General features: G+C 45.9%; 1 protein-coding gene across 6 annotated transcripts in view; it reads right to left on the reverse strand.

Moving 5' to 3' along the window:
• Nucleotides 1-19575, reverse strand: part of baiap2b (BAR/IMD domain containing adaptor protein 2b) — a 46188-nt gene extending 26613 nt beyond the window's left edge. For 4 of the 6 annotated variants that reach the window (XM_062414194.1, XM_062414197.1, XM_062414199.1 and 1 more), the window contains exons 1-3: nt 19133-19575; nt 6729-6804; nt 3076-3162 (exon numbers count right to left, since the gene is read on the reverse strand). In XM_062414194.1, coding sequence (XP_062270178.1) covers nt 3076-3162; nt 6729-6804; nt 19133-19207 — 238 coding nt within the window. In that variant the 5' untranslated portion in view covers nt 19208-19575. The remainder of the gene's footprint in view (nt 1-3075; nt 3163-6728; nt 6805-19132) is intronic. The other 2 variants (XM_062414196.1, XM_062414195.1) reach the window with 2 other exon arrangements.
• Nucleotides 19576-20316: the final 741 nt, after the last annotated feature.

Raw genomic sequence — 20316 nt, forward strand, 5'->3', positions numbered from 1 at the left:
CAGTCATGGAGTATCGGCTCTCTCTGCACAGACTCATGCTGCAGAGCACTTGTTCTCAGAGCGTCAGGTCAATTAAGAGGAAGTGGATGAAACAGAGTGAGGAGTCACTTCCTGTTCCTGAGCCGAGCGCTGAGTGGCATCATGTGACAGCAGCTCATGAAGGACACTGTCCACAGATTGTGTCTCCATGAGGACATGTGGGACAGTTTGTCTACAAATGTGGAAGATAATCATGTTGTGTTATTCTTGTATCAATTAGTCAGATTGAGTTGGCATGAGTGTGTGTCTGTGTTGGTTCAGTAAACAGCACGTGTATCTGTGTGTGTGTGTGTGTGTGTCTAGTCCACCTTAAATCCAATTAACTGTTTTCTTATCACTGCTGCTGTTTGTAAACACAAACACATTACATTTTCTGAAAATGACTTTTAATAGGTTTAATTAATTGTTGAGCATCTAACTACTCAACCAAGATGTGTGTCACTAACACTTTTCATAGAGCAGGGTCTTATTCATGAGGTGTCTCTAACTTTCCCAGTGATGGAGCCTTAAATCAATTAAAGCTAGAACCTACAGGCCTTTAACGAGATTAACAATACTTCATTACCTGTCTCTTGCTATATGATGAGACACTTTGTTTAATGGCTGAAAAAGGAAATGAAATCAAAATCCAATCCTCATGAATCCTCATATTTCCACAGCCATGTTTACTTTGCTCAACTGCTGCAGGCAGAACTCGTGACTCAGAGGGAGGGGTATCGATCTGTACCTTATTGTACTTGTACTCCACAAGGTACACCCTGACCTTCAAACTGACCCATGGGTATTCTATAAACAAACGACGGGTGGGGACATAACTCATTAGGAAATCAATAACTTTACCTACAGCTCAGTTCTTATGGATTCTGATTCAATGCAGTGATTCTCCAGCTTTCTTCTCTTTCTCCATCAGCCTCAATGTCTCTAATCTAACAAGTCTTTCTGACATAAAACCCAATTAAACGAAAAGTACAAGATGGCTGATTTCACAACTCATCAATCATGAAGAGTGAGGTAAGACCAGGGTGAATCATCATCATCCCTGACCCCCCCACACACTGTAGACTCTGTGGTCCATGTCACAGTTAGAGACACATGGCTGCACAGCAAATGAACAACTGCACACAAACAAACACACAATTCTTGTAAGCTGTTAAAAGATGGGGTGCTTCGCTGCTGGGTTCAGAAGACACCTCATCAGTTGGGTCATTGTTCCCCAGAGTGACATAATCCTGGTCTTAAATAAATACACCATCTGTGAGAAGCCTTGTGACGCATGGATTCATTTGCCTGACTTGAACTCAGTCCTCCAGACCGATTTAACAATCCTCCATTTTCTCCCCTCACTCTGCATTTCTCTCAGGTAATTTACGGAGGCTGTGGAGCTCAACACAAGCAATGGAATATGCTGAAGCACTTGCAAGGTAATAAGATTGACCCCCCCCCCCTTTCATTCTGCACAGAATCCAGCTGCTCTGAGCCCAGCTGATATGAGCAGAGGGCATCAATCCATTCTGCACAGCCTAGTTCTTTCATCGGAGGCGGAGGGAGGTTGTGTTGAGTTGTGCGGCTGCTGAGTCACGGCTGCCAGCAAGACAAATCAAAGAGGAACACAAAACAGTCGACCCCAACACGCATGGAGACAGAAGACTGTGGATGCACAGTCATGCACGACAGAGAATATGAAAGCAGGGGATGTGCAGATGGATGATCACTGGGATGTGCAATAATCCTGCACACTGACCAAAAGCAAAAATTAGGATTACATAATTACAAGTACATACTGAAGTGTAGAGAAGCATAAAGTTAAGTAATGAATATAAAGTTGAGGCATTTTTCCAGAGGCCAATAAATGGAGGAAATCCTTTTGAAGTTATAAACATCTGCAGAACACAGAGGAGCAATTACTTTTTACAACCTGGGTTTTCAGACGCAATGACACCACTGGTGTACGAAGACTTTTACTTCAGAGGTCGATTTTAATAATTGATTGTTTAAGATGATTCATAGGCTCATTACAAGTGCAGGATTATAATTATAACAGGAAGTAGAGATGTGCCACGTAGGAACAATGGAGTTGAAGCTGAATGGACAAAGAGCTATTCTCCTTTCAACGTCAGAGCGCGAACACAAACTCAACTCAGACACAGGGAGGAGACAGTAAAATGATAAAGCTCGGGAAGAAGTGCGGGGGAGCACCAGAAAAGGTCTCTCCATTAATAATGGATGTGGCTTTTATATCCTCCTCTGATCCATGGTTTCCCCCGCTCCCTCCATCACTCCCTCCCTCCGCTCTTTCAGCCCCTGCCTGCTATCTTAACTCGCATCAGGGAAAAGGAATGAAGAGGCTGCAGTGATCCAGAACTAACGCAGGCTCCTCACATCCCCCAGCAGGCGACTGGGTCCGCAACTGCTACGCAACTTTGCACAGAGCGCGACAACAAGTGCGTTTGTCTTGCTGCAAACAGCTGTTCTCACTTGTGTACCTGCTGGAAACAGGCCATCGATTCTCAGCCCAGGCAAATCACCACTAAAGGTTCTAGACTGTGTCGAGCAGAACCAGAGCTGATCCAACTGAAACCAGACGACACGCTGTGTGAGGCTGAGCTGGGAAACTACATTATACAACATCCTGCTGACAACTGCATTTAAATGACTAACAGAGTAAATATTTCTAGGACTTTTTATTTCTCATTTATATAAGGGACATAAGAAATGAACAAAAATGGGGAAGCAATGAAGAATATAATTCTTAGATCATAATGTGTCTGACAAAATGAATTAGAGGTAATAATAAATAGAATAATCTCCAAGTGCAGCAAAATAAAGACTAATCATCATTTTAAGATTTACGTGAATAAGTAGGTTAAAAGCTTTGTATGTGTGCGTGTGAGAATGAGTGTGTGTGTTTGTGTGTGTCCAGTTTCAGGTCGGTCATCAGCTGCTTCTGCTCAACAGCACGAGCCGTCCCATCCATCATCTGCTTGTGCATCCCCCCTCCACCCCACCAGGGGCGCTACAGCCACTACAAGGACTCACCAAGATCCTTAGAGCCTTGACTTTCGCTGGCCATCTCGCCCATCCGCACCAGAGCGTCGAAGTAGCCCTTTGCAGCATATGTGACACCTGGAAACATGGAAGCATTGGGCATCAGATCAAGGGTGCGGAGTGGAAATCAGGTCTTCTTCAGCTCCCCTCCCCGACAGCCCCCCAGAGAGGTAAGGTTGGGCATGGGAAATACAGAGCGACAGGCGGAAATGGAAACCAGGCAGGAAAAGAAAAAGCTCTATGGAGGCAACTACAAGGAAACAGAGAAAACTACGCAGACTAGTCTCAAGCAACAAGAGTTAAAGAGGACACAACCTTTTGACAGTGAATCACCCGAATGACAGAGAAAGCTTTTCCTACTTCTCCCATAAATCCAAGAGTTAAATCCACCTCTAAACTTCTGGCTTCATAAGAACTGTTTCCTGAAGCCTCTTCCGGGTCGGCTAAGACTCTAGTTTATTTTTTTTATTTTTTTTATCTGAATCTAATTCCCTCTTTTTCAGGAAGTCAAAGAACCGTGAGTCGCTCGGTGTGAGACAACACGTGTGAATAAACGAGGGGTCTGAATTCTGATATCTGAACATGGTGCCGTTCAACTGCAAGTGGACTTCAGCACCGTCAATGAGAACTCATGAGTACTGATCTGGATGTTTGTTATTGTCATTTACGGCTGTTTCCAGGTCATCTTACATCTATTATTATTATTCTAAATATTTCAAGCTGATCCGTTTTATAGTTGTGATCAGGACCCCAAGTATTTGGAGCAACTAACAGATCTAATATAATAAAATGAGATTAAATTCTATTAAACTCAAGAAGCATTAAGATCAAGGATTAAGAAAAGTGACTTTTTACACTAAACTGTTTTCGTGGCTTAATATCTCTATGATTTACATGATCTGAATCTTTGGAATCCTTCACAGCACCATGTTAACCTTCCACAGCCTTTATGTCAAAGCTCTCTGCGATTCAAAGACTGTATTCCATCCATCGTTCTCTGAGGAGCATCGTCACACTGACACATGAGACACCGGCTGAGGCTTTAAACACTGAGACAAGATGAGCCCAAGCAGCAGCACAGGTGGGTTCAAGCAGGTCAGAGGTCAGCTACAAAGAGACTGACGCCATGAAGACAGAGGACACTTGTCCCGTCAGGAGATGGATGAGAGTTTATTACAGGGCAGTGGATGTTTGTGCATTGAACTGCCAGAGAAAACTTATCTAAGAATATAGATTTTATATCTGCACATGGAAACTATGAGTTCAAGTTCAGAAAGTTGTTTTAAAACCGTGACGTCCAAAGAGACACTGAAGGAAACCGGCTCGATGGAAGTTATGGTTCTGAAAGAAGACGCCGTCTCTGCACTCTGTAAAGATATTGAAGAAGTGCAATTTTGAGGAAAGACCGTTCAGATTGACTTCTGACCTGAAGGATCTTTATATGCAACCATCTTTAATATAAGACGCAGAGAGGAGCCCCCCCCCCCCATGGCTTGTTAAGCCTGAGGTAAGCCTAGGTGGGATATGAGGGTTTGAGAGAGGGAGTCAATGGACATGAGGCTAAGACGACCGGGGGAGCTTGGATCATTTAATCAATGTCCAGTGAAATCTGAAGCAGAAGGAGCGAGGATCCAGGTGAGACAGGATGAGCTCGAGGAGCCGTTTGCTCGTCTGCTGGCGGAAATGTGACAGAAGCAGGAGGAGGAGGAGGAGGAGGAGGAGGAGGAGGAGGGTCTGGCTGCACAGAGGATCAGAACAGAGATGAGAGGTCGATACAGAGCGTCAGCGACAAGAGAACATCAACAAGACAAAAGGTCCAAATCAGCCGAGACTGGTGATATGCATCGGAGTGTGTTCACTATACATCGAGTTTACACAACCTCCACATTCCCTAAACATGGATCTGATGACTTGTTTAGGGAACAAGTCGCTTCAAACACCTCAAACTGGGCTGAACGGGTCTGAACCGCTGTTTGACAGAGACGTTATAAATAATACACAATACCTCAAATGTGAGGATTGAATATCTTTTAAAAACGTAGCACATTGGGAAGTTGTGATCTGCAATTAGTATATAGAGAAATAGTCAACCAGTAGTATGAAGAAACAGATTATCTGAAAATAAATATATTATTGGATTGAAATATAATCATTTAAATTGACATAACATCAGTTATGTGCAATCGAGATTTCTCTCTCAACCAAACGTGACCAAGTTTTATCGACGTCTTCTGACCTTCAACCTCCCACATCCCTTCCTATTGGCTCTCTGCAGTCACATGTGAAGCCTCTCCCTCTGCTCCTCTCTGCCCCCCCACACTGAACCTCATCACAGCCACCTTCCACCAGACTCAAAGGATTGCAGGTTCAAACAAAGCAGACAAACATCAGCTTCCTTCTTCCCTCAGTGACATCACATCTCTTCCCAGTCCACAGGGAAGCAAACCTGACGCCCCAGTTCCACTTCCAGAGGATGCACTGGCATTCTCCCAGTCACAGTAGATGCTCACTGGGTGCCCTGCTCCGCTCTGGCACTGATGAAGTGTAATCCCCACTCATGGAGCCACAGGGCTATTTTTAGTCTTATCTATCAGACTGGAGTAAGGCCTCTTTTATTGGTCTTGCTGGTTGCAGAGTCTTTCCTGCATTTCCACTCCAAACACACACAAGAGAGCAGTGCTCAGCACACACACACAGCATCACTGGAGATATCTGCTCCTGATAGCATCCTCCCTGAGGCACCACACGTGAGATCAGGCTGAAAAAGAGCTTCTCTTATCAATAAATGAGCTGCACATGCTCGGAGGCTCGTCCTATCTGCTTTAAATATCAGAGAAACACCATTAAGCTGCAGGACATACTTTAAAACTGTGATAGAAGTCAGATTCACGTCCCTGTGTTGCTGAGTGTTACTTTCTCAGACTTTTGCTTTAACTCTTCCTGCTTTTTATGTTTCACCGGGCTTGTCCTAGATACCAGTGCCGTTGGTTTCCTTGCCTCTGCCCCACGGGAAGCGCCGCTACCCTCCAGACTCCTCCTGCTCTCCTTCTCATTGGCTTCTGCTCCACTTTGCTTCCAAAGACGTTTCCAGTGATTTTGACTTTAACCTTGAACGAGTGCTGCAGGTATATCTCACTCGCTCCGTCTTTCTCTCACTTGCACACGCACACGCATGCACAACCCCGCAAACATGTCAGCGCTTGATGCCAGCCGTCAAAAGCAAAGGACAAGGGACGCACAGTAGAGGCGGACATTAAGGATTGATGGACAGGTGCCAGAGAGCAGGGAGGAGGACATGTGGACATGGAGGTGATCACAGAGGATCAATCAGATGACGTCAACCCAAGAGTGTCATCAAATCGTCTGGAAAAGATCTTCAAATTTGGGCATCAAATATTTGCCTTATGTCTCTACTAGCTTCAACTTCAAAGCTTCAAAGGAGAAAGGACTCGATGGAGACGTCCAGAAAACTACAAACCTCGGATTATCTGTGTCCTTATTACAAATCCAGAGGATGTAACAGCAGCAGCAGAGGAGCTGGTGGGTCATCTGCTCCTCTGCCTGAACTACCGGACACCGAAGAAAGGACAAAGGACAAGGGACAGAGAGAGCGAGAGAGAGAGAGAGAGGGTCGGTGTACTCACTGGTGAGCGCCTTCTCGTAGCTCTTCCCCATGGCTATGAAGTTCCTCAGGCAGGGGTTGAACTGCTCCATGATGGACTGCAAAGACAGAAACACAGCACGTTAGGTTAGTGAAGAGGCAGGAGAGACTCTGGTAGAAGCACTGAAATGAGCTACAGAGACAGACCACCACGCTTTACTAGGGCATGAACACACACATTCACACACACACACACACACACACACACACACACTCACTGCCGGCTGAGCCAAGGAGGAAGAGGAGGGCAGCGTTTCAAGCTCACGATGAAAACAGGATGAAACATGGACAAAAAACTGAGATGAAATGAAGGACGTAAAGAAAGAGAGAGAGAGAACATGTCATCGGGGTGTGTGTGTATGTGTGTGTGTGTGTGTGTGTGTGTAGGTGTACACTGTTTCCTCTCACCTCCCCTGCTGTCTCCATTAAAATAAACCTGGTTTTGGCCGCTGCCTCCCTCGGCCCAGCAGCAGACCTGAACTGTTTCCTTCCATCCCAACATTCACCGACTCACACACTGTTTCTGCTAATTGCTTTTTTTTTTTTTTAAAGGGTCAGGTCACCAGAAAACTGTGGATTCAACATTTTCTCACTTTTCTGCGGTGCCATCTAGCAAGAGCGTCATCAAATCTGAGAGACGTACATGCATCTCAAATAATAACCAATGAAACCACTAGAATGGCAGAAGAGCATAAAACTGCCAAGACCCAATAATCCCATTAAAATCAATCAAGTTTCACCGACTCTCACTCTAGAGAGTTTCCTACATGTGCCCAATGATTTCATCAAGATTCATGAATTATTTTTATAATAATAACATAACTGACAAAAGAGCAGAAAATTATTTAAAAAGTCCTGCACCAAATGTAAAGGTTTCTTCTGTGACTCATACCCATAATGCATCATTCCACCATCATGTTGTTTACAAACCAACCAACAAACAAAGGAACTGACGAGGTTGAAACATAACAATAAAAAATATCCACATGGCTAAAAGACACACACACACACACACACACACAGGCAGTGGAGTGTGTCCACATCCAGAAACACACAACAAGCAGAGGACCTGAGTCCCCGGTAACAAGTGAAGAAACACATAATGAGTTGTATTGTCGTGTCCCCCCCCCCCCCCCCCCCTCAGTCCAAGCTAGTCTTTCATCTCTGCTGCAGTTTCAAACTTAGCACTTCTCTCTCCCCCCCGACTTCTCTCCCCTCTTTGAAATGACTGGATGTTTCAGATGATGGAATCAGACAGGAAGGTGAAGGGATGAGTGGGAGACTGGGGAGGATCCAAGAAAAGGTTCAACAGAAGAGATTTAACAGTGCAACAACTAAGCAGCTTTTAAATAATAATGACAACCGGCTGAAACGAGGACTTAAGATGGAGAAACCACGGTGATAAGTGGATTTGTTGAAGGAAATCACCAGAAACTTTCTTCTCTTGTGAACAGTGAGTGCTCTTAGCAGCGCTGACCTTTGAGGGAACAGCAAATCCAAATTCTTAGTGTTTCACAATTCACTTCTAGTTAGTTTCTTGCAGCTGCTGCACAAAAGAGGAATGGTTGATGAGTCGATGGGACAAATATGTCTTTAAAATATATATGTATTTTAAATAAAGACTCTTGGAAACAGCTCAAACACATCTTATACCAAAAACAAGAAAAATGCTGTTTCCCCCCAGTTTTGCCTTAAGTGAAACAAAATGCCAGAAGGAGAAACAGCCGGTTACACAGACAACATGACTTAGTTAAATAGTGAATGTAACCGACTAGTCCAGTAACACGAGTTGGAGTCGCTCAGGCATCTAGAGCCACAAGTCTTCAGAAGACGAGCGGTGACTTTCTTCAGAACGAGAAGGAGACTTCTGTCTTTAAATTAAAAAAGGTCCCAGATGGAGGAACACAACGAGGGACGGAGAGAACGGAGGGATGAGCATAAGGCAGAAGGAGGAGAGGTTATATCTGGGAGTGGCAGACACATCCTTTTGTGACCACCCGCTACGAGGAGGGCCTGCTAATGGCTGCCGGCTGACGCACAACTGCCACCTTGGTACACAAACTTCACCACGACTTTTGTGTACGCAAAGGGGGGGGGGGGGGGGGCTGGGTTCGGGAAGCAGCATGGACAATGAGTCCAAACTGATAAACACATCAGACCAGATGAGGTCATTTCTAGATTTAAAACTCTTTGTATTGTTATTCAAAAGCACCCTGCTGTGGATTAATGGGGAGCATTTTCTTGCATTGTTGTATTGACACAAAGTCTGGTGTCGCAATCAGCACACAGACACACACACATGAAAAGAAGCAGCGTTTCTTTGTGCATTCTGGGGACAAACAAACCTATTTATACCCGACTCCCTCTCGCCCCTCTCTTCCCTCTCTGGGTGCATTTTGTGTTACGTAAGCTGTCGGCTGCTGAACAAACCCAGGAGGTGGAAGCGCTCCAGCAGCAGCCGGAGGAATCATCCATCAACCAAAGAATCCAAATAGAAGAAGTGTCTCATGTCTATACAAAGAGAGGACTGTGGGACGAGGTGTGTACATGTGAGTGGGTGTTTACATGCCAGCGAGTGACTTGGTGATGAGGTGTGGTTATGTAATCTCGGTCATACAGGTCCAGCCTCATGTACGGCATTCCTCCACAGAGCCGGTGTGAGTGCTGGTGAAATACTTTGTGTTTCCGATGTTGTTACACAGACACACACACTGAGACCAGCTGGAGGAGGAGCAGGAGCTGAGGTTTGACTGTCGTTCTGTAACATCAACAAAATGAGTCGGGCTGTGATTAATAAAACCATGATACCGATATTAGGGAGGTAAACATTTCTGAAACCCAGTGTTTCCTCTTCATTACCTAGACTGTTGATATCTGCCATGTTTCAATTTGTCCAGCCACAGTTTCATAATGAACCAAAAAAGAATTTGGGTCATAATAATTTGAGTTCCCTTACAGAGCGGCGCCAGTGTCCTCATTCCCTCACACTATCGTCCATAAAGTGTTTACCGTCCACGCAGACAGTCTGGTGTTAATGCAGTTTTCTCATGTGTGAGAACTTCTTATTTACCTTCTACCACCAAACACTGAATACATTCATGGAAACACTGTGATAACGATATTAGCGATGATTCATAAGAGGTTATCAAACCCTTGGGATGAAGAAATGTTTTTAAGGTTCAATACATTAGTATATATATATATAAGTATGCAACTAATCACAGAGCTCGAATCAAGAATTTAAAGATAAATGCACATTGTGTTAGTCTGACAACAGGCTGCACGTGTCCATCAGGCTGATGTCAAGCTAATTCCTGAGCTTCTCCTTCGTCCCTACGCGCTCACACGGTTTAGGGAACAGTTTAATAGGATCATTAACTTGGTCGGTCCTGTTTTAATCCGAACTCAATCAGTTGAGCTCGTTCCTCCGGCTGCAGGACGGAGGCTGATTAGCATTCCACTGAACGAAGGACCATATTTGAGTGAGTGCACAGGAAACAAGAGGGATTACCGAGCACAGGCGTCTTTGTCTCACTTCGGCCGTGTGCCGCGGTCATGGGTTTTAATTGACTCGCTAATCACCTGCACCAATTAAGTGCCAACACTGGATTACAATGCACGGATTGTCTGGTCACGTTGCCGTGTTGTGTAACAGATTTTATGAACGAGCTTCATCTGAGACAAGCACCACTGAATTCTCTCTGGAAGCCAAATACCAGCAGAATAATGAGCTGTTGGTTCTTCTGCTGTGTGGACACAGTCATTCAGATTGAAACCACTGATCCCAGTTTGATTCTATATCCACAGACGATTCACTGCTTTTATCAACTTATTACACACGTTCAGAGTCAATGAGGAAACATTCGTCTTTGCTCTCGGACAGGAACACATGGAGATGATCACTGAATACTGTGAGATGGACCATGAAGCCCATCACTGATCTCAGGTAAGCAACCAGGATCCTGTTCTATCGGAGTGGAATCTGGAAGCACATGAGTATCCGCCTGGCGTCTCACACAGGAGTGGAGGCTCAGTCCAGCTTCTCCCACTGACACCTCGTCGCTCTGGCCAGCATCTCAGAGATTTATCCACACATGGATAAGAGAAGCTTCCCAGTGTCTCGCTGGGCCGAGAAGCAGATGTCGGTCCTGGAAGCGTCAGAGTATGAAACTGTGTGTGTGTGTGTCTGTGTGTGTGTGATTATAAACATCACTGTGGAACATGACTCTGTTGGAGTCAGTTCATGCCCATGTGTGTAGTAGTTCTTCAGAATTCATTCATCTGTACAGTTTGTGTTTTTATAAGACAAAGCATTTCTTCAGTTTTATCCTCCACAGAAAGAGGCCTTTATACCTACGTATAGGCTGAGGGGATTATATTCATTTCTCAATCTCCAAATTGAACTGGAATTGTTAGTGTTTGAGTTAGATACCAGCAGCAGGGGGCAGAATCTAGACACACTTAGAAGTTATTATAAATCTTGGCAGAGACTTGGACAGGTGTGTTTAGGGAGTTATTACTTTTTACACGCCACCGTGGCCACAACGAGAGGATAACGAGTCCATCAGAGAAACATGGCTGCAGATGGAGCCCGTGTCCCATGACAGATGAGTGATGTGGAACAGAGCCAGAGCTTATACAAGCTATAAATAATGGAACCAGTGGATGCACACACACACACACGTTCCTCTGTGAGGGATACAGAGAGCTAGAGGTGTGTTCAGACGTCAGGAGGAGGAAGACATCAGCGTCTCAAAATGAATTTTAGCATTCAGGTAAATGTAGCAGAAGAAGTACAATGTGTTAAATGGTAGAACAAAGCGTAATGTTTCCACCTGAGTACAAGTACTACACTGTAGTTACTTCCCACACAGATAAGTACACAGCTTAACAAGTGAGAGCACAAAGGTAAGATAACAAGCAGCATTAAGAACATAGTGACCTAGCTGGCTGTGCCACAATGCTGTGGAGGAGGCAGACCGTGTGTGTGTGTGTGTGTGTGTGTGTGTCTCAGTTGGCGGCAGGAGATGAGTGTGAAGGGTGAGTCACAGCCCACATAAACAGCAGCAGGTTCATATCATGTTGGGGTGTAAATTAGAGTAAAGCTGAGCCGGCCATGTGGCACCATTAGACCCCGCTGTGCCGCTCAATGCCAAACAGATTAACCAGCTAGGGACCTGACATTCCCAGTGAGGGGGGGGGGGGGGCAGATCAGGTGGAGACAGACAATATGTCCTCAAGCTATCGATTCATATTTCTACAGTCAGTATTCACAGGATGAAATGGACACTGAAAAAGCTCCTCTGGACTGGGAAACAACTGGCTGTAACGGTATCTTCATTTCAAAGAATGACCTTAAACACAATATTCACTGTACCACTTTGAGTTCAGTCGCTCTCTGACAGAATAAACAGTCTCTGGAGAGTAATCACCACAGAGTCAACACTGAGTCGATAACTGAAGTTCAGCCTCAGACTGCAGCGGTGTGTGATCTGTGGATGTGAAGGTCAACCACATTAAAAACCACTTAGTAGGACTTTGCATTGACTTCCATTCATTGTCTCTAAACTTGACCATGACCGATTCAGGTCTTACCCTAAACCCCCAACACTCTAACCCTGTCTTACTAACCTCACCACAACTCACTTCTGACCCCGAACCCTAACCACGACCTCAGGAATGAAGTTCTGCCTCAGCAGCATCGAGCTCATGTCTCCATGAGGTCCACTGGTCCCCACAGGGTCAGTGCACCTCATGTCTCCATGAGGTCCACTGGTCCCCACAGGGTCAGTGCTGGGAAATATCCTAACCAGCAGACACACAAGTGAAAGGTCATTTACTCTAGATGGGAGCCATGGAAAGGCTGAGGTCCTGCACGGTGCAGAGTTGTTTAAGGCGCCTGCTCACAAGTCAAGGTGACCCCTTGTCATCAGGTATAACCGTGTGTGTGTGTGTGTGTGTGTGTCGCACATATGACGTCCCCTCTTCATAACCTGCCACAACGCTCCAACGTCTCCGCAGGTTTCAGCCGCTCTACAAACACACATCACTCACACGCTGCCTCCGAGCACACAAGCAATTTGGCGTCAACACACGATGTTGTTTTCCATCAAAGTAACGGCCTGAACAAACACACAAGTCACAAGCAGCTGATCACTTCTTCATCCAAGAACTAAAACATTGTATTATTAACATGGGTCATTAAAACGGTCCCACTAATTGTCCAAATAGTAACTTCAGCTTCATCTCACTCAGTCCACGTTTCACTCCAATCTGAGTTTCATCAGAAACTTCTACTGATAAACCAGAAGTGTTTTTATTCCTGTGATCTTGAACAAACACTTTGCAACAGTTCCCAGCAGCTGCCGACAGCTTCACTCCATCTGCATTAGTCTCTCCTCTGTGAATTATGATCATAAGATCATGTAAACAGAAGTGAAACAGTCTATAGTTCAAGGTCTATAAATCTGCTTGTTGCATCAGTATTTTAACATTGTGACACGGGCCATGAATGAACTGCTGAATTCACAGGAACAAAAAGAAATGTGTGTTTTCCATGACTAAGGGTCATTCAGAGGACAGATTAGAACACTGTAAACTTATTGTTTTAGAATTGATTTAAAGATATTGTTGATCACCTTTCAGCCGCTGCACGGCCTGGACCAAGATTATATTTTAGATCTTTTAATCCTGTATTAACCTTTTGTGTTGCATGCGATCCTCAGGCCGATACTTTCACTGCTCCAGGACCAGGCACCAGAACTGAAGGGGGAGGTGATGATACTGTTTAACTGTTGTATTGCTATTTGGGATGATTTGAATCATGCTATACAAGTTTATTATTACATATAAATGAACCATTTAACTTTATACAGAGAGATATCTAAGTGTAATCTACACTGAGGCATGTTTGGATTTTGTTATTTGAGAATTGTTCTGTAATTGAATCCGAGGGATGAGGCCTGATTACACGAATCCCTCCACAGGTAGAAACTCTTCTCATTTCACAGTCTCATCATTGACCTGCACTGCAGATCTCCAATCTAACTGTTAACACATGTCTCAAATCCTGATTTATGTGACTGCATCTTAACGTCACACACGACACAAACGGCCAAACATATAAGTACGTGTGCAGATGCTTGGTGAACAGGAAGCAGAGGAGACTGATGCTAATGTGAAAACAGCCGATAGGATTCCCCACTGCAGGATCAAGAGTAGGTTGTTGTTGTTGATTATTTATTTAAGCCTCGGAAAACACAACGAGGAATAAGACCCTCATTTACAATGGTGCCGAGGGTACAATGAACAGTTAATACAGTGAGCAAATAAATAAATAAGAATGAAATAAATATGCATATATACATACAGCAACACATGGGAAAAGGTCACAAACAATCAACCCTGACGATTCAATAAAACACTATGGTTAACCCGAACCCAACAGCTACAATCACTGCAGGAGAAGCCAGGTTAATGTGGAAGTGATGAGCTGATGAATATATATATTATGTCCATTACTGATTTGCTGCTGTCCCTCATTATTCTGCTTCCCAGAATTATTTGCTTCTGCTCAGTCAGTGTGACAATCACCGCGCTAAAGCTGTACTGCTTCACCGCCCTCTGGAGTAGGAAATACAGTGTGTCTGTGTGTGTGTGTGTGTGTGTGTCTGTGTGTGTGTCTGTGTTTAGCCCATTTCCCTTTCAGATGAGCTCTTATCTGTGTGCAGGCGAGCAGAGGCAGAGGCAGCGCCCCCTATTCCACAGATGCAGCTTCAGAAGGAGACGGGAGAGGAGACGGCACTTCCGGCACTGTATATGGCTGTGCTGGAATCCCCCCCCCCCCCCCCCCCCCGTCAGGGCAACCCATCACTAGTCCCCTCACGTTCGGCTCGTACCACAGGAAAGCTGCTGGGTCGGTGGGCGAGGTGTGAGCGAGGAGGTGATGGGAGGGAGGGAGGAGTGAGGTGAGCGTCATCGTTCAGAGTGACTCAGTCCTGCTACACAACCAGGTTCCATCTTACACACATGAACATGTGATCACACAAACATGTTCATATGAACAGGGTCGTAAATTATTAAAAGGCACAACCTTAAAATAAAGATAATTTTTGGCAAAGACAATATATGAATGTGCAGATGTTCATGAAATGTGAAATAATGGTGTGTTTCAGCTTTAAAAACACACACGTCTCCTCATACATTCTTTTCTTTCCTCCGTCTCTGTCCCGGTAACTTTCCTTTCATCCTCTGCCATCCTCTCCTCCTTCCTCTCCCTCTTCCTCTCCCTCTTCCTCTCCCTCTTCCTCTCCTCCTTCCTCCTTCCTCTCCCTCTCCCTCTTCCTCTCCTCCTTCCTCTCCTCCTTCCTCTTCCTCTCCCTCTCCCTCTTCCTCTTCCTCTTCCTCTTCCTCCCTGCAGCTCCAGTTAGAAAACTTAACGATGTGGTGGAGGCTGCTGTCGTACTGCACACGCAGCAGAGGCCAACATCTTGTAGGACAGCTATGAAAGCTGTGTCATCACCGAGCAGTTGGTAAAAACTGAATGAAGGAAAAGCTCCTACACTGATCTGCAGCCTGCTGGATGCTGCTGCAGGGCCCAGCCTGTGACTGGAGGCTGAAGACGAGCCTCACAGCGGCTGCCAACATGGACTTGAGTCTCAAATCACACACAGTTCATCAGAAACAGAGATGAGCTTCTGACTCATCTGTAGAAATGAGTGTTTCAGAGGCGGATTGTGAAGGACACGAGTCTCACTACAGAAACCATCACTCACAATCTGCAACGGGTTCGGATTACGTTCTTTGTTCAGATGAAACTAGAACTCAAGAAAATGTCCAAACATATTGACCGGACGTTTCCTGGAGCTCAGGTCTGAAGAAGCTCTCAGATTCATTGGAGACACTTGACGGAGCCACAGCTGTAAAAGCCCAAAGAGCTGCAGCTCATTTTCAGTGATTCAATTCAACACTAACGCTTATTGAAGTGCATCGCTGCACTGATCCCTTTTACATAACACAATCATACACCTCACAACACTTTCAGACGGCGACACTCACAAACCCTGTTGTTGCTTAAAGATCAGTAACAAGTCACAGAGCCAGAACAGAGCCGGCAGCTCGAGGAGCTCTGGTTTCCTGCTGGGGACCGAGGCACAGAGCAAACATGGAGCTCTGAGCAGAGACAATGGAGGTGAACGCAGTGTGACTAATCAGAGCCGGACCAATGAGGCTGGAGAAATCCTTTGATTCAATATGTTCCCCTCATTTTGTCACAGAGCCGAGAGGCTTAACCTCAAATGAACTTGAACATGAACAGAACTCTAGCAGAGCAGCTCAATCTGCCCGATCGCAGCTGAACGAGGTTCCACAGCATCTTCTCCCAGTGTGGAGGAGCAGGAGGACATCCTGCAGAGGGGGGGGGGGGGGGGTCCACATCAGCCTCTCACCTGCCGCCTCCAGCATCACCTGAGCTGCTGCTCACACAACCCACTGATGACACCGGATAACAACACAATGAAATCTAATGAAACACTGACTGTGGTCAATCGTGTTTGAGAAGAAATCGACTGAGTCTCGATGTTCACTGGTGAAAGAAGTGAAAAGGCTCTTGAGGGAAGGAGGACGTGAACAGATTGTCGTCGTGTGACTGTGTGGATCAAGTGTTCAGAATTACTCACAGCCCCCCCACACATTGGAAGAGGATCCTTCTCTGGAGAACACAGTTTGGCTTCAGGCACCACAGCCTCGTGTCTTGCGGAGGTGGGACTTGAAATGATGACAATGTTTACAGAAGCTTTCGTGATTCCAATCGCTCGAGGACTCTTACTGGTCAGAGACGTAAAGTGTGTTGAAACGATGACAACATTACATTGTGTAGCAGAGACACTTGGATCCACAGCTTCAGTAACAAAGGAAACAACAACATGAGTTGGTTGCTCTCTGACATGAATGGACCGAACTCAACGTTCCTCAGAAACAAACTGAGCCTGAAGGAAAAACTCTACATTCTGACCTTTTCTGCTCAAATTCTGTGAATCACTGAATATTCTGATTTCAACACAATGAGGAAACAGAGTCTGCAGCGCTGTTGGGATTTCAACACTCGGCTGAATCCGCTCCTGAGCAAACATGCAGATGGTGTTTGTTCAGCAACAACCTGAGGAAACAGTTTATCCACAGAGTGTGATGAGCTCATCTGTGTGCACGGTTCATCCACTGGTGACGACAGGTGGATTCCATCATCACCATCTGCATGTTCTGAGGTGACCACACACACACAACATACACACAACACACACACACCATCTACTGTTGAGTTCGAGTTTTTTTTTTCTGGCAGCAAAGAGTCGATCACACTCAGAAAACCAACATGTGGAGCTTCTGGAGGACTGAACCCAGGTCAGGTCATCGAGCTCTCAGTACCATGAGTATTTGAGCTCTCAGTACTGTGAGTATTTGAGCTCTCAGTACCATGAGTATTTGAGCTCTCAGTACTGTGAGTACTTGAGCTCCGTGTCGATGCTGAATGATTTAAATCTCTGACAGCGTCTTGTAGCTTCAGTTGAAACAGATTGAGTTGAATCCAGAGGAGTCGTCACCTCTTCATCTTCTGCTGCTCTGATGAATTAATAAGGATCCAATACTTTCTCTAAACACAGATTGATATGCAGCTCTGCTCGTTGGATTGGTTCAGAAGCATGGCAGGCGTCAGGCAGCTCCTCCTGCTCCTCCTGCTCCTCCTGCTGACTCCTTAATGATGTGTCCTGCTGATGACAGGAAGAAACCCCACAGCGGCTTGTCTGCACGGCGGCATTTTCATTCTTCAGTGTTTTCCCAACAACACCCTGCTCCCTTCGGGGGGGGGGGGGGGGGGGGGGGGGTAAATGAAGCTGCATGCAAAGGTCACTTCCTATTTATCATTAAATATGATATTAATAATTTGGTGTCAAGATAATGAATCATTTTGATAATTGACCTTGTGATTTATCAGTTTTTGATCATTTACATTCAACAAATAAACTTCTCCACACATCTTCCTCTTCCTCCTCCTCCTCCTCCTCTCTGCAGCTCCTTCTATTACAGCATCAACTCCTCGTTTATCATTGATCCTCATTAGTCGTTTCTCATGTCAGCAATTTGACTCAATCTCATCCAAACATCCTAAACTCTGGTGTTGTGTTCCAGCGTCTTTTGGTCTGTCACCGTGACCTCCTGCTGACCTGAAGGGTCCATGTGGCTCAGTGAACAATGACCTTCTCCTCCGGCCTCCACCCACACCTCCTGCTGACCTGAAGGGTCCATGTGGCTCAGTGAACAATGACCTTCTCCTCCGGCCTCCACCCACACCTCCTGCTGACCTGAAGGGTCCATGTGGCTCAGTGAACAATGACCTTCTCCTCCGGCCTCCACCCACACCTCCGCTGCAGCAGAAGCTTTTAGACGTGTGGAGCAGAGACAGGTTTCCTCACATGAAGGAAAAGCCTTGTCGTTCCTCTGCTCCCGAAATCGAGCTCATCTGGAGAGCTGCTCTGAGTGCAGTGAATCTGAGGAGTAACACCTCCTCCTCCTCCTCCTCCACTGGGCCCAGTGTGATGAAGAGGAGCTTTGTTGTGGAGACAACAACGAAGCCACCGAGTGCTTGTCCGTGAGTTTCCCAAGAACATCAGACACAGAGCGGCTGGTGTTCATGTTTCCTTCGCTTCCTCTGCGTGAGCCAATGACCTGCGACTACAACCCTGACCTCTGATCAGTTAACACAAAGAACACGGATATTTCCACAGATGCACTCGATCCACAAAGTTAATGTTTTCTTTCACAAGTGCAACAACACAAAAGGAAATCTACATGAAGCTACTGTCGACAATCACAAGCCCACAATGCAAACTGCAGGTCCCAGTGGGATCCACCTCAACTGCAGCAACTGGGATGAGTGGTTCATCTACCTCCTGCAGGAAGTTCCTCTGGTGCTGGTGGCATGATTCATAATGAACTGCCCGAGGGACCAGGACTGCTGGACTGGTCCCAGTAAGAGAAAATATAACAACTCACAGTGTTACTGCAAATAAATGATGTCACCTGGGACAGAGAATCCACCAATCACCTCCTGAGCTGCTGCTTCGTGTCGAGCTGCTGCAGCTGGAGGTGGAAGGTTGAAATCTGACTCATGGGACATTTGATAATAAACTGATTCATATTCAGTTTCAGATCCAAGTTAATCTCTGTCCCGGTTCTGGGGACTAGAGCCGAGTGAAGGACTGAACTTCAGAACCCAGCAGACAGTATCTGAGACAGAGACTCGTGTCCTCGGACCCCGTGTCAGTCAAAGTGGACAGTGTGAGTCTCAGTCTGCAGCAGCTGCTCCTCACGCAGGGAATCGAACCGTCTCACCTTGTACACGTTCTCCGTGATGCGGTGCACCTCGTCGGTCCGGGACATCTTTGCTGGAGCGTCGCTCTCAACCATAGACGGAGGTTCTCCTGCGGGAAGCGGCTCCTCTGAGTCCGGAGCTGTTCTGAGATCAGCTGTTCTGACACGAGCTGAGTCCGCGGGGCCGCGCTTTATATGCGCGCTGCGCCCACACACCCCCACGGCCGCTGGAGAGGGGGCGGACCCGGGGAGGACAGGGGCGCTGCTGCCTTCACGGACCCCGGGAATTAAAGCTGCTGCTGCCGCCTGAGCTGAAGCGTGAGAAGAGTCCACCCTAAACCTCAGCTGCGGAATCCCTCCTCAGTCGTTGAGTTCCCTCGTTACTAATTGAACAAATTAAAAGGTTGCATTGAATAAAAAATAAACCTGCATCCTGTGATGGCTTATATATGACATGGTACATTTATACATGACTTATGGTACATTGAGGTCTATTGTTTCTGTCCAGACATTTTATATTTCTGTCATTTCCACTGGGTGATAAGTACAAAGCTAAATAAATAAATATCTAATTAAAGTGTAAGGTCTTCGTCTCTGCCCCTGGAGGAGCTACCTTTGTTTTATTATCTCTCTATGATGAATGAATTCTAATAAACCTGAACAGAGGTACAGGAGAACGTGAGTCATGGATCTTTACAGAGACCCATGAACGCAGCACACTATTTCATCTGACCACGCCTCCTCCGCGGTGTCACGCGCTTCCCACGCCGCCTCTGCTACAACCATTCATCATCCATTCATCATCCATTGAGAAGATCCGAGCCACAGACTCTGGATCAGATTCATTAAATAAACCCGAACATCAAATCCCTGGAACTGAGATTTATAACGTTCATATGAACCTGAAGCTCCTATTTCAATATAACATAGAAGTTTATTTATGACTCCTGCTCTGGTTCTGTGGCTCCATCACTTGGGGGGGGGGGGGGGGGGGGGGGTCCAACACACATCTCGACCTGAAGGCCTCTGAATGGAGACTGAAGACGAAGGACATACCTGAAGACGACTGAAGGTCTCACCTTCATCACCTTCATCACCTTCCTCACCTTCCTCACCTTCTTCACAGGGCTGAAGTGGATGAGCCGTCTCGAGCTGTGAGAACAGAGCTCGGTCCTGAACATACAGGTTTTCTTTTGACCGTCAAA

The sequence above is a fragment of the Platichthys flesus genome, chromosome 20 (genome assembly GCF_949316205.1).
Source record: "Platichthys flesus chromosome 20, fPlaFle2.1, whole genome shotgun sequence".
Lineage (NCBI taxonomy): Eukaryota > Metazoa > Chordata > Actinopteri > Pleuronectiformes > Pleuronectidae > Platichthys > Platichthys flesus.